Below are 14064 nucleotides of genomic sequence, written 5' to 3' on the forward strand. Positions count from 1 at the left end.
CCGCGGCGCGGCGAGGGAGGCTTGGCTCCGACGACGGCCCCTTCTCTTCGAGACCGCTGAGCCTGAGGCTCTGGCCGCCCCCACGTCTCTCTGACCCAGCGACCCGGCCGCTGAGACGGCACTCACCCCGCGAATATCCCAGTAACCGAGAACCACAGCCGACTTGGACGACGACATGGCGACCACCCCTCCGCGCCTTTGGGAACTGGAGGTGGGGCGCGCGAACGCGCGGGGCTTTATAGCTGACGTAAGTGGGCGGGGCCAACGGGAGCCCCGCCCCGCCCCGCCCCCGACTCCGCTCCCACTGTCCTTGTTCCCTCCCTCCGCGTGTCCACAGGGCCACGCGCGGGCCTGACTTCTGCAGTCCCTGGGGTTCAGGGACGGGCCACCCCGAGGCTAGACCCGGGAAGGGCTCGGCGTGTGCGCTCTCGAGGTGGGAGCCGCACTCCGGTCAGTAGTGCCGGTCCGCACAGCCCAGGCAGTGAGGGCCCTGGTTATGCCAGGAGAGTGAGATTCGTGCTAGAAATACTTATCTAGTGGGGTGCGGGTGGGGGAAAGTGGGCAAGCACGAGTCAGACCGTGACTCTGGCCACCAGGGAATCGCTGCCCTTGGTTTGCATGTCGAAGGCGGGTGGGTAGGAAGGAGTCCAGAGCTACTCAGAAGGTTTCTGGCCTGGGGCCTCCACAGCATGGCCACTTAGAACCCTGAGCCTCTTCGACTCGCTAGCCTGGATTTGGAAATCACATTTCCCCCTTAGTCTGGATGAAGCAAGGGTGGGACTTTTAAAAAGGACATTTCACTAAAAAGAAGAAAGGAAGAAAATGCAAATGAACAGGAACAGATAAATTAATAATGCCTAGATCTCTCCTCACAAGATAACAAAAGGCCAGTCACAAGTTAACTGGAGGAATGAGACTAACATTTACTGAATGCCTATGATATGCCAGGCAATAGTCTGGGTATTTCATATATTTTAGCTAATTTTTTCCAATTTAAGCTTCACGACTTCGTGAAGGAAGCTTTATGCCCATTTTCTAGAAGAAGATAAGCGAGTCCTGGAGAGGTTGGGTGATTGCCTTTCTAAGCTCAAGTTCTCACAGGTGGCCTGGGATTCGAACGTAGGTCTAATAGCACAACTTATGCTAGTTCCACTGCACGTGGACATCCAGAGAGCCCTTCACTTCATTTCAATTTTTGCTGGGAAATCTGGGGAGCACGGGTCTAAAACACTTTTTTTTTTTTTTCCTGGTCCTTGGTCTATTACAAGAGCAAGTTGCCCGGAACACCTGATATGCTCATTAGTGTTTCTTTAGCTTACCAGCCAGTGTGACTGATCAAAACCTACCACCGTCAGCCCTGATGCTCTTTGCTCCTGTGAAGTGTTGTGCCCCTGGCTCTGACGGATGCCTTGGAACATACTGGGAGAAATATACACAGAAGGATAAAGATGATGAGCACAACCTTATTTGGGAGTTTGTTTAGAAAGAGAGTAAGCAGAGTTTGGGCCATATTCTCCAATTGTGACTCTCCATTCCAAGCTGCAGTGGGAAATCCCATTCACATTTAATCTGGTCCTGTGAGGGATGTAGGGCTGTTGCTGTTTCATTCCCAGTGTCCCAGCTCTTCCTGCCTCCCTGCCTTTGGCCCCCACCAGGCCCAGAAGAAGCTCAAGGGAGGCACATGACAAGCTTGAAGATGCTTTTATTGGGAAGGAGAGGGATTAAACAGAGTCCTGACAAATCTAGGCATACGTGCTACCGGTTAGAAGAGAGACAATAAATAGATGATAACTAGAGAGGACTCCTAACACAGTTAGAGGGGACACCATTTGCCCCATCCTCTGGGCTTGCTCATTCTCTTTGCTCTGTGAGGTTGGTGTGGGGTTTGCTGCAAACTGGGGACCTGAAAGAGGAATTCTCGGGCCTCTAAAGAGTACCAGATCCTCCATCTTGCTTATGAGAAGGCCTTGGTCTTGATGTGTCCGAGTTGATACCTAAGGGCTCATCTGAGGAAAGAAAAGGATTGAGATGAGGCTGGAGCCAGGGGACCCCTCACCCCCCACCTCAGAGCTCATGCCAACACTCAGCTTGGAGCCTCCAGGCATGCCCGAGCACATGAAGTCAAGCCCCTCGGGGAAGAGCCTGTGTCCAGTACTGCCACATTCAGTTCCACCCCAGGGGTGGGCCTGCTCGCTTGTCTGTCTACCTGGCACTCTCACTGTCCCCAGGGACTAGCCCACATTTCCACTGGGGGTTAGGAACGCAAGTGTCCTCACCCCCAGCATCCTTCTGACGGCCTGCAGCCGTGCCAGGACCTGTGGGGCCTCCTGTGGACACAGCATCTGTAGCTCCCCGGGTCTTATGTGAAGCAACTGGTTCCCCATCAGGGACCCAAGGGTCTTCACGGTGCTGGGAGCAAAGACAGAGAAGCTGTCAGTGGTGGGGCAGAAGGACCTGGGCCTGAGGAACTGGGTAGAGAAGGGGCTGTTTGGGCTGGAGGCTGGGGTTACAGGAGAATTTGTGGAATAGGGTATCTGGAGGTGAAGGAGGTGAGACATGCATTTTGGCTTAATCCAATTTCAGAATTCCTGGGTTTGAAGGAAAAAGTTTCCTGGAAAAGAATCTTGTGGTGGGGAGGGGTGGCTGGCAGCTGAGGTTGCACCTGAGTCCCCCTGATGCTGCTGCCTTCCCCATGGTAGCAGTTCCCCACTTAGTGCTCTCACAGAGGCACGGGCGCACCCCCTCTTCTGCTCTCTTTAACTCGGCAGAGGCAGCGCTGCCACGGGGCAGCACCTGAGGCCCCGCCGTGTACGGCGAAGGTCAAGATGTATGTTCTGGGGCTCTGGGTTTCCTTGATTATTGTGCAGACCCTTTACAGAGGTCCGTTGCCTCAACGCACGCCATGGGGCTAGGCACTCACATAGTGGAGAAGTTCTCTGCCTGCAGCCAGGCTGTGACCTCCTCAGGCCTTGAGCTAAGTCGAAGCACTGGAGCCTAGAATTGGGGGAATTGGGAGTCAGAGCCTGTCTCGTGCCAGAGCCACCCACGCCTGCCTCATGTGGGTCCCTTCTCTAGGCTGCCATCAAATCACTTATCTAACTCTACAGTTTGCTTGTCTGGCAGGGACCAGGCTTGTTCTCCGCTCTGGCCCAGTGATAAACTTGGCACACACTAAACATGTGATAATACCAATTAAACTGAACCAGGACTACCTCTTACACTTATCGAATGCTCCCCGCCCCCACCCAAGACAGGCCTTGGAGCTTCTGGGTAGTCTAGGCTGGGTGGTACCCGAGAGTGCTCCTGGCCCCCCGCCTGAAGGGGCGCCAGGATGTTGCTGGGAATGTAGCCGCGCTGTCCTGTCTCGTTCTTCACCAGCCACCATCGCTTGCTGTTGTCTAGGACCTGCCGAGAGTCACGACCCCAGTTACCGGAGCTTCTGTCGAGCCAGTCTCCCCTCCCCCACAAAGCTTTCTCCCTCTCGGCCCTTCCCCACTCTAGGCCACCCACCCCCCCAGCCCCACACCCGCATCACCCACTCCAGCCTGCCTGGAGCTCCCGCCCACCACCACCTTCTTTTCTAGGCTCCAGCCCGCGCCTCACCTCGAGCACCTCTTCCTGGGTCACCGTCAGTTCCCGTGAGTTCCTAGCTTCAAACTCATATAGGACTTGCATTTTCAGGACTGGCTTGACAGGTCTAGGGTGGACGGGCACAAGGTTGGGACCCCTGGCTAAGGGCCGTGGTTGTGTGTCTCCTCTTGAGCCAAGTGTGATGTGTTCCCTGACCTAGCGCTTCCCAACTCCCCCCTCACCCCAGAGAGAAAGTTAGAATAGCTGGAGAATGGGTCTCAAAAATCGAGCCCCTGTCTCAGCCCCAGAACCCTATATATCTCCTGCCTGGAGTCTGGGGGTGACTTTTGGGTTTCCACAGAGTTTAATGGCAGGTCAGTGTTAGGTGGGGCTTGAGGTGGGGGTTTCTGCAGGCAGGAGGTGTCTGAAATGTGGCTGATTGCTGAAGACTCTTCCAGCAGTGGACTTTTCTATATCTGAGCTCTTCTCTGAGCACTTTACGCCTGAGCTCAGGGAAATCAGAGGCATGCACGAGCAGTATTGCGAGAAGGGGTTGGAGCCTGGGAAGGTAAAAACCTGCATTTTCACCCAAAGTAGGGCAGGATGTACTTGTACATATACGTGTCTGGCTAAAAAAATCGCTGTGAGGGTCTCTGAGATGTAGCATCCACGGGACCAACCCCATCCCTCCCTCCCCACAACCACACAGTCCCGACTGAGCCCAGGGCTTACTGGAGAGGAGGAGAGTCCTGGTATCCTGAGGGAGCCTGTGGGGGCAGAGCAAGGAGTCAGCCAGCATGGAGGTGGGGAGCTGGTATCACACCACAGACCCACTCGTGCACAGCCGCCTCCCGTCCCCTCCTCTGCCTGCCCACCACCCAGATATAGGGTCCCACATGAACCCACCTGCCACTCAATTGCCAAGTGACCCTGATTTGGACCGACGAGGCAGAAACTAGCCAGAGACCAGGGCTTTGAGTACGGCTCTGTGCTAAGTTCCCCGTACCTGGTTGGAGGGTTCTGGAAGCTGCCAGCCATCATAGAACGTGGGTTGGTAGGGCAGAGGCTCATCGCCTGTCCAGTCAGCCCTGGGGAGAGAATAAAGCTGAGTCCAGCCTGAGCCAGGCTGTGGGATGTGGGGAGAAAAGAGATGACAGAGCCTAGCCTCGGGGTCTTTTGGGTAATGGAGGACCTGGCCCACGTGCACAGATGAAAGGCCCCGAGGACCCTCACAAAGAAGCAAAGAGTGAGTCACGAACAGATCCCAGAGTGAGGGTGTCTGCAGCCAACTTCACTTCTGCCCATGAAGTACAGATACCTCACCTCCGCAGGAATATGCACTAACCGTGGGTTCGAATTAAAGTGGTGGGGGCAGAGGTGAATATCTCCTTTCCTGCTCTGTCACTGGACTTGGGACACCCTGGGTTATTTCTCTTCTCACAGTGTACTGCATACGGCTCTCTCAAATGTCTGTGTCTGACGATATTGAACTCGAGAACTATTATCCCAAGTACAGTTGCGGGGCGGGGTCGATTCATAGGCAACAGCTAAAAATCATTTCTTCAATGGGAACAAATAAATTATTCTCTCCTAAAAATCTTTTTAACTGATTTCTTCTCTTTGCCCTAAAAACATGCTCGAGTCTTCCCTTGACCCTGTTACTACTCCTTGTAAGCCGTCATCGTGTTACCTTCTCTTTACTCAGTTTTTTGAGAATGTGTCTATACGCTCTGCCTACATTTTCTTTCTTCTGGTTCTTTTATTATTCCTTTGCCTCCTGGTTTTTACCTCTGCCATTATTCTCTGGAGACCAGTTCTTCTAAAGTCCCACTGACTTCCTGATTGCCAAACCCAATGGCCTTGTGTGGCCCACACCCTTCTGGACCACAGCATTTAGTGTTATTTATAGCTTTGGGTCGATTGGCCTAAAATCAAATCTCCTAAGTATAATTTGCCTGAAATCCAACTCTTTTTACATCTCTTTAGTCTGTTTTCTGTATTCTCGTCTTTCAATTCACTCATTCACTAGTTTTTGTTGTTGTTATTCTAAGAAATCAGAAAACGCTTTAGGGCGTATGTGACCTAATTTTGTATTTAAAATAACAAACAGAGACAGAAAGTAGAAGGGTGGTCACCAGGGGCTCGGGAGAGGGAGGGACTGCAGTTTTGTCAGTTGTTGACTGGGGGACAGAGTTTCCGTTTGGAATCATGAAAAAGTTCTGGAAATGGATAGTGATGATGGTTGCCCAATCTTGTTAATGTACCTAATGCCGATGAATTATACTCCTCAAAATGTTAAAATGGTAAATTCTATCTTATGTGCTTACCTTATATTCACACACACATACACACATGCACATGCACACACGCACACATCTATATTCTACCACAATTGAGGAGAGAGATGACATCAAATTATCATTTATGTCTTTAGGTGGGTTGGACAACAAATCCTTTAATGGGGCTGAATGGAAAAGAACTGCTCCCAAGGCTTGTTTCCGGGTCGACTTCTCTTTCTAAAACCCTCTTCTCCCTTGGTTTTTATGCCTCTGCTTTTTTGTTTCTCCTCCTTTAACTCTCAGGAATGTCTCTCTGCCTCCTTAACCCCTTTTCCCTTCTCCACCTACGTGTAGAAGTTTCCCTTCTCTCCTGGCATAGAGCAGATTCTGCTTGTTTAGGTGAGTCCAAGGCTGTGCACTGGAGCACTTGCCTTTAGTCGACTCCAACCATCTTTTCTGTCCTGACTGTTCTCAAACACACATTGCCAGGTTGGGCCTCTCCCCTCAGGGCTGGGCCACCCTGTCTCCGTGGATTGTTCTACTGACACTTCAGCTCAGCACATCCAAGCTGCTTCCATCCCCGACGCCTCATGGCTCTCGTCAGTTTGGCCTTGTCGTCCCACTGCCTGCCCATCTCATGGCTCCACGGACATGCAATCAATCTCTCTCAACTCCTCGGTCAGTCGGTTGCCAAGTCTTACTGATGTTACATTTTCAGCATCTTACATCAGTAATGCTTTAATTCTGGGCTGGAGTGAGACAAAGTTTTCACTTTGTCCTTGACACAGATGAGGAAATATTTTAGTAGAAGGTTGCCAACTCTAGTCTCTTGGGAAAAATTGTTCTGTATTTCTGAGATAATGTCTTTTCTTTAGTGGTGGGTTTAAAAAGAAATTTTTCATGCTCGGTCTAATGAAAAGTTAGGAATTCCATTGTAGAGTCCCCCAACTTATTTTGAGACACGTTTGGTTTGTCACGATGTAGAGCCTGCCGCATCCATCGCCCTGCCCTGTGCCCCCAATTCAGTTCAAGTCTTGTCTTCACTCACCGGCTGGTGGTCCAGGCCACGCCCAGCCCCTTCCAGAGGTTACTCTCAGCGGGGCTTAGGCAGGACTGCAACAGGTCGATGGCTTTGGGGGTGAGGAGAGGTGAGATCACTTGGGAAGCTAGGTCAAGCTTAGCGCACTGGCTCAGGATCTAGAGGAGGGACAGAAGGTGTCAGAAAGCCTAGGCTCCCACGGGGCCCAGCTGGGGTGGGAACGGATCCAGAGTCCTTTGCCACGTCACCTCAGGCCTGCTGCTTTTCCCCAGCTCCCTACCGCGGCCCCTCTGGTCTGCTGAGGGGTGTTGCACACAGCAGGGATGGTGTCTCAGGGTTGAAGAGGGTGTGTTGGGTGAGCGAGGGGCAGACCCCACGGCATCCCTCTGCCCCCAGCCTGCCTCTGCTCCGTCTCCACTTCCGTCTGTACCTCTTCACCATCCTGTTCACCCCCAACTCACCAAGTTCAGAGTTTGGAAGATGAGATGTACAAACTGAGGGGCAGTCGTCTCCTCCAGATGGATGGCTAGCTTCCCCTGGGGACACAGGGTGATGCTGTCACCGCCACTGATCCCGCCCCACCTTCAGCAAAACCCCGAGGTCCATAATTGTTCTGGGCCTTAGCTGGGAGCCTAGCCCTCTCTGAAAGTCCCCAGAATGGGGCGGGGAGGTTCCAGGAGGAGAAGCTAGAGAACCCTGGGATGTTTATGAGACTGGGGGGTGGGGGGAGCAGTTTGCTGAGGGGAGTTTTGGGAACTTGTGGGGAGTAAAATACCAGGAGGTTGAAGCTGTACTTGATCTTCTGGAAGCAATCAATGTACTGCGCCTGTGTCACCCCTGCGGGGGAAGGGGAGAAGGCAGCGCGCGTCACACATTATCTCAAGACACCCTCCCCCCATCCCACCCTTCTCTCGTCCTCAGCACTCACCTCCCTGATACTTTTTTTTCTTCCTTAGTTTCTTCTTATGATTGCCGTTTGCCTCGGCCTCCTTCAGCTGTCCTGCGAACACCTCGATGTCTCTTAGGACATGGTTTAGCACCTCCTGGACCGCAAACAGCTGTGGCCTTGAGTGGGCAGTTAAGGCCATCCTAGAACTCCCAACCCTGCCCCTGCCCAAGGCTTCCTGTCCCTCCTCAGCCCAGGACCTGTCTTGGCCATGCTGGGACCTGGTCTGCCCGGGAGAGGGGGTGTCCTCCCTTCCACCAGGCTCAGAAAGCCTCCGCAAAAACCCAGACAATCTGCAGTCACCTCATCTCTGGCTGGGTCCTCGGGGGATGGGGGCCGAAATGGAGGAGGCAGAGGGAAGGTGCTTGGTTCTCGGGCACTGGACCTTAGGGATGGTGGTATATCTGCAATGTAAGGGGGCCATGGCCTCTTTGATCTTCGCTCTAAAACTTTTCCCACCTTTCCCACACCCTAAACTTACTGTGCTCTGGGGCCATCCTGGGGCGCTGTTCTAGAGGGGGCTCCCTTCCAAGGGGGGGTGCCTGCTCCTTGGGGAATGGTCTTTCCAGAGGAGCCCCCCTCCATCTGTCCTGGTCTTGGTGAAGGGCTCCAAATCGGGGTCTGCAGAACACATCGTGGGGTCAGAGCTTCGACAGTGTTCTCGGGACAGAGGCTCTATCCACGCCTTCCTCCAGGTCCCCATCTGGACCCTTCCCTGACTCCACCCTGCTTAGTCTGCTCACCTCTGGGCCGTCTCAGGTCTCTGCGTCAGCCTCTGGGGATAGCCTGCAGTGTTCCCTGGGCCCAGCCCCAGCCCCTTCCTCATGCCCATATATTCCCTGGTCCCAGCCGGGCCCCTCCCCAGCTCCAGGCCCAGGTTCATGGGGCCATAGGCTCCTGGGCTCCCCTAGATGTGGGGCCAGGGTCTGGAGGGCCAGGGTCTGGCACACCCGGGCCCAAGCTCTGAGGTGCTGCAGGTGGTCTGGGGCAGAGGCTGCCTACCTGTGCTCCGGCTTCTCCTCCAGGGCCTTCTGCAGGCTGGTCCTCAGTTGCTCTGCCTGGAGAAAGCAGCAGTTAGGCAGACGATGTGTGTGCGTTTGTGGGGTGGAAGGAGAGTGCTGGCTGTTGGGCTTCATACCCACTCTTCCCTCATCTTCACCCCCGGCCACTCACCCCCACTTCCTGGCACTGGAAGAGCAGAGTGCTGCTGCCCGGCAGGCTCGGATCCTGCACAGTGACGGACAGGATGGAGTTGTAGGAGCAAGTGTTGAGTGCCACGTCCATGGCTTGGATGCTGTCCAGCTGGTAAGAGTCCAGTTCCTCCTGAGCCAGGTGCAGAGGGTAGCTGTGAGGTCACTGAGAGCCGGGGTGGCTCCTGCGATCTTCTGACATGGGTCACCCCAGCCCTCCGGTGGCCTGGGGCTGGGGTATCATCTCCCTTGGTCCCTTCGTAGGCCTGGGTGTGTTTCGTATATGGGGAGCGGTAGCTGCTGTTCGGGGCATGGTGGGAGGGCTGACCTTGGTCTCGATGTCCAGTAGCTGGAGCCAGCCATCCCTGACCTGCAGGATCAAGTCCTGGCTCCACACCCGGCCCTGAGCGTCCATCTCCTGTAGCTTCTGCATGGCGTCCTTGGGCTCCCGGACTCTCTGAGTGCCCAGCTTACAGGTCATCAGGTGCTGAGGGGAGAGGAGGAGGCCCAGGACTGGGAGCAGGTTTAGAGAGAGGGATCACAGGCGGGTGGACAGGGCAGGGCGGGGGAAAGGCAGCAGCAGAAGGATGCACGGCCTGGCTTCCCCGGGGGGGAGGTCCCAGGCAGTCCCAATGAAGCAGCCTTCAAGGGCCAGTGCGAGGGCCAGAAGCAGCTGGCCTAGGATAGGGCTTCCAAGTCAGGGGCCGAGGGGCCGCACAGCGGGGTTTAGGACCCTGGAGGAAGGACATGGCCTTTTTCAGTCCGGGCCAGCTGAGGGGGCTGGATGGTGGCAGATGTGGGCTGAATGAATCTGAACTCCTCTGAGTGGGCTATAACACCCTCACATTCTGACCCTGGCTTCCTTTGCCCACTTTGGGAATCTACCATCCCAGCCTGGTCCTCAGTGACCTAGCATTCCTGTCTCTGTGCCTTTGCGCATGCCGGTTCCTATACCCATAATATCTGTCCTACTTCTGCTCATCCATCACCTCCCAGTGTCTCAGGAAGAAGACCAAGCCCCACCTCCTCCCTGATCCTTGCCCGGTGAGGTCTGTAATGATCTCAGCTTCCCTCGCACACTGATGGTCTGATCCTCTCCACAGGTTTTTGCTCTTATTCTCCTCCTTGAGGAGACCCCTCCCTTCTCCCATCCAAACTTCAGAAGTCGCGATCTTGCCCCTCGCCGTCCCTTCCAGGCCCATGGCGGAGGTATGCCATCTGCCTCCTGCCCCTGATCCCATCATCCTGCCCTCTGCACCTCTCCCGGCTCCTCTCCAGGCGGAGCCGCCACACGTTCAGGGGCCGCCGACATCATGAGCAAATGCCCTGGCATCCTAGGCAAGCCTCCTCTTGCTCTCGCCTGCCAGGCGTTTCCAACCCCCACCCCTGTCACACACGGAGCCCAGTACCCTTGGCCCCAACCCAGCTGGCTCGGGGAGCCCTGCCTCTGCTGCCCTGTGGACCCTCCAGACCCTTGCCAGTGTCCCTCCCTGCACCTTCATGACAGCCCTAAGTCTACTGCCAGCCTGGGGCAGTTTCTACCCAGAGGCTTCAACCCGACCAGATGCGCGCTCTCCTCACCACAGCCTTCCCTTCTGCAGGCAACTAGACCTCATGGTGCCAGCGCCCTCCTCCTAGGCAGGGCCGGAGCCTCCGTCCCAGCCTCCGAGCAGCTCACACCCACCTGGGGAGCTCAAGCCCAGACACCTCCCCTCTCCTCCTTTCTCCCGCCATGCCAGGTCCTGGGCAAAGAGCAGTTCCTTGGGGACCGGTGTGGCAGAAGGTCGGCCGGGAGATAGGTAGGGTGGTTGCAGGTGCCTGCTGACCCATGCCTTCACTACTGGTTCCTGCCTGGGGACAGGAATCCACCAGTTTAACCTCCAGCTCAGTGTTCCTGCCAATGCCCAGCTGCCCGGTCCTCCTTCTTGGCACTTGGCAGGTGCTCCGTTAAGCTTGTTGGACCGGAGCCCACCCACTCTGGCCGGATCAGGCAGTTGGCTTCCGTGGCAGAGGCTTGATGGCATGTCTGCTTTTCGGCAGGGTGCTGGATGCACAGGAAAACTTGGGTTGAATCAGGAAACTGTCTGGGCCCCTGGCTTACTCACCTCCACCCTGTGCTGCAGGTGGGTGGGCTCCGAGGTGAGGCTGTGGGAGTACTCCTTCCGGTGCACTGCGGGGGTACAACGGAGGGGATGTGGGGCAGGAGATGGTGAGACGCAGGCAACTGCAGGAGTGGGGGTCACGTAGGGGAGAGAGAGACCGGAGGGCTGGGGTTCAGGGAGCTCAGGGGAGGGACGCAGAGAGGGGATGAGAGGAGGAGCTTACTGTAAATGGCTCTGCTGCTGGGCCGGGACATGGTGGCACTGCCCAGATGACTCCCTAGAACCCAAAGTGAACCAAAGGGACAGCAGTCAGGGCTGGGAGAGGGATCCTAGGGCAAAGCAGGGCCGGACACTGCTATCGCGGCTTGTGCCTGACCCGGCCTGAGATCTGGACCAGGCCCTCGCCCGTGGCCTCCAGGACCAGACTCGCAGCCCCGGCTCCAGCGGCCTTTCTGGAGCCATTTCCAGCCTGCTTTCCGCAGAGGAGCCCTTGTCTTGGCTGGGCCTGGGAGGCCCCAGGGTAGGCTCTCGGCCTCCTGATAGTTGGCTAATAAGGTTCATTCCAATGGGCCCAGGACAGCTGTGCGGTCAGGGACCTGGGACCAAATCCGTCCTGGGCCCGCGTGTGAACGATGCCAGAGGGGAGGGCTGCGCCCAGCTCCCGTAGTCAAGGCGACCGGCTCAGGAGGGGTGTGTGTGCGACGTGTGCGTGTGTGCGAGTGCACATGTGCATGCACGTTTGTAATGGGGCTCTGTAGGATTTGTCAGTGATCTGCACTCTCCTGAGTGTCTTACCAAGTCTCCGGGCCCTTTGCCTTTCCATTCGCCGAACCCTCTGCCCAGAGCCCTTCCCATCCAACCCTAAACTCCAACTCAAGGATCACCTTCTCCTTGAAGCCCTCCTTGACCATCCCACTCCACTCTGCCCAGCGTGCCCTCCTACTGCCGCGCCAAACCTTGTCCATCCCGGTCTGGGCTGTGAGCTCGGTGCCAAAGCCCTGATGAACATTATGTCATTGAATTTTCATTTCCATCTGCTTAGACTTCCTTGGCACTGTGTGCCCAGCACTGTTCTACAGACTCCACATTCATCAACTCGTTTAGTCCACAGAACATCCTCTCAAGGTGGTACTGTTATCATCCCGTGTACCTGATGAGGATGCTGAGGGCCCAAAGAGGGTAACAGACTTGAGGTCACGAGTGAGTATTTAATAGAGAATGGACCCAGCCCTGGCTGGCTGGCAGCTCCATGCTCGAATGGTCTGTATATGTCCCTCTGTCACTGGGCCGTGAGCTCCTAAGGACATACTTGTTTTGCCACCTCCATCTCCCCTGTGCCTTCCTAAAATCAGGGGTAAGTGGGGGGAACTGGACAGAGTGGTCTGGAGGACATTCGCGTCCAAATGGGATGGAGGTAAATGTGGTACGTGCGTTCGTGTGGGGCGGGCTTGTGGGCCAAGGGTGTGTGTTATTTGAATGAGGTGTACATGCGTCATGGATGGGCGTCAGGGTTGTGGGTGCCCATTCATCCGCATGGGATGCCTGTGTCATACAGAAACTCTGGAATATCCTGGGCAAAGAGTAAGAGAGCAGCTCACACTCCTATTTACTAGGATTGTTATGAAAATAGCCGAGGATCTGATAAGATAACTCAGTGGCGAGGAAATGAGTGGCTAGTAAACAACGATGGGGTTGTGGGGGAGGAGTCGGGCCTGTTTTCCTTATTTAGACGGACCCCTTTCCTCTCCAAGGGTGAGGGGTGTTGGAAGCCTGCTCGTCCTCTCCCCAGACCCCCCCTTCGTCCTCTCCCCAGACCCTCCCCTTCGGCTTGCGACACCTCCTGCTTCTACATACGGAAGAGAAAGGAATGAACTCTGCGGTGGTCAGCGCTGCTCCCCACTTCCTTCTATGCCAGGATAGTCCCTGCGGGTCCCCGCAGTGGCTTTCCTTGCTCAAGATGCCAACCACAGGAGCGGGGAAGGAGGCCTGCCTTGCCCCTGGGGGTGAGGCGGGGCCATGGCAGTCCAGATTCCCCCACTTACCCCTGAATTTGGGGGCTTGGAGCAACACAGCCCAGAGACGCTTCTGGAGTCCTGGTTCCCGAGGCCTACTTCCCAGTCAGCTGGCACACAGCTGAGTCCCAGGCCCTGCTGAGGACGACTCCTCCTGGCTGGAGACCCTGGCCTGGGAAGCCACTGAGCTGCCCCCACCACCTTGGGGTCCCCTACAGCTAGCTGGACCCTGACCTGCATGAGGGCCAGGCCTTACCTGGGTTCCAGGGAGGCCTGGGGACTGGTGTTTGGGCTGGTGATCTGGTGCTGGTGGTGTCTTCTCTGCTAGTGGCCACAGGAGAGGCCCTGTGATCAGGCAGGCCCCAGGTGAGCAGGAGGGCCTGATGGCGCTGTGGTCATGAGGCAGCCACACCTGTGCTCTTTGGACTCTGATGGGTGGGGAGGCCTCCTAGGCCACTACCTGCCTAACACTGAAGACTGAACCTTTGGCAGTGCGTGTGCCGACAGGTGTCCCAAGCTTAGCCAGAGACCCTTGCTTCCCAACGTCCTCCTCTGCTTGCCTCTGGTGTGAGGGTGTGGTCCCCTCTTCCCTCTGCCTTTTGGATACCTCTTCTGAGGCCCCAGGTCAGCATCAGGCACAAGCACTGGGACGAGAAGGAGAGGGTACCCATGCCGAGGAGAGTCCGGCTTCTGTGGTCAGGGGACAGGTAGCTGGAAGTGGACCCCGGCGTTCAGGGAAGCTGTAAGCTGGCATGAGTGCCTGTGGGTGCATGTGCTGCACGTGTGAACGCATGGTTGTGTGTGTCCAGGTGTTGCCTGGGAGCAGGACATGGATCTCGTAAGAACAGACGGGGACCAGGCACTGGGACCACCATGGGCTTCCATGGAGGGCTGAGATTTCTTTCTGGCAGGGCCCACTTCATTCT

General features: G+C 56.0%; 2 protein-coding genes across 2 annotated transcripts in view; both read right to left on the reverse strand.

The window, feature by feature from the left end:
- LOC102894088 (glutathione S-transferase Mu 5) overlaps positions 1 to 246 on the reverse strand; it is a 3057-nt gene extending 2811 nt beyond the window's left edge. Inside the window, exon 1 of the mRNA XM_006919611.3 lies at positions 127 to 246. Within this exon, the coding sequence (XP_006919673.1) occupies positions 127 to 177 (51 nt within the window). The 5' untranslated portion in view covers positions 178 to 246. The remainder of the gene's footprint in view (positions 1 to 126) is intronic.
- Positions 247 to 2231: 1985 nt separating this feature from the next.
- EPS8L3 (EPS8 like 3) lies at positions 2232 to 11380 on the reverse strand. Its single transcript, XM_015595391.1, has 17 exons — positions 11350 to 11380; positions 11130 to 11194; positions 9353 to 9511; positions 9008 to 9157; positions 8837 to 8892; positions 8316 to 8455; positions 8138 to 8238; positions 7817 to 7931; positions 7664 to 7725; positions 7350 to 7424; positions 6898 to 7046; positions 4577 to 4658; positions 4303 to 4337; positions 3604 to 3727; positions 3292 to 3405; positions 2921 to 2994; positions 2232 to 2409 (listed from the first exon to the last, which is right to left on the reverse strand). The coding sequence occupies exons 1-17, from the start codon at positions 11378 to 11380 to the stop codon at positions 2232 to 2234; spliced, it is 1710 nt and encodes a 569-aa protein (XP_015450877.1).
- Between the last annotated feature and the right edge of the window lie 2684 nt (positions 11381 to 14064).

This window comes from Pteropus alecto, unplaced genomic scaffold (genome assembly GCF_000325575.1).
Source record: "Pteropus alecto unplaced genomic scaffold, ASM32557v1 scaffold106, whole genome shotgun sequence".
NCBI lineage: Eukaryota > Metazoa > Chordata > Mammalia > Chiroptera > Pteropodidae > Pteropus > Pteropus alecto.

What these genes read in the sequence shown, in the direction of transcription:
- EPS8L3 (XM_015595391.1), bottom strand. Translation starts at nt 11,380, where the DNA reads ATGTCCCGGCCCAGCAGCAGAGCCATTTACA. An exon ending in GAAAAAAAAGTATCAGGGAG is followed by an intron (nt 7,726 to 7,816) that starts GTGAGTGCTGAG and finishes CTTCCCCCGCAG; the next exon opens with GGGTGACACAGGCGCAGTAC. An exon ending in GTGGCCTGGACCACCAGCCG is followed by an intron (nt 4,659 to 6,897) that starts GTGAGTGAAGAC and finishes TTCTCTCCCCAG; the next exon opens with GGCTGACTGGACAGGCGATG.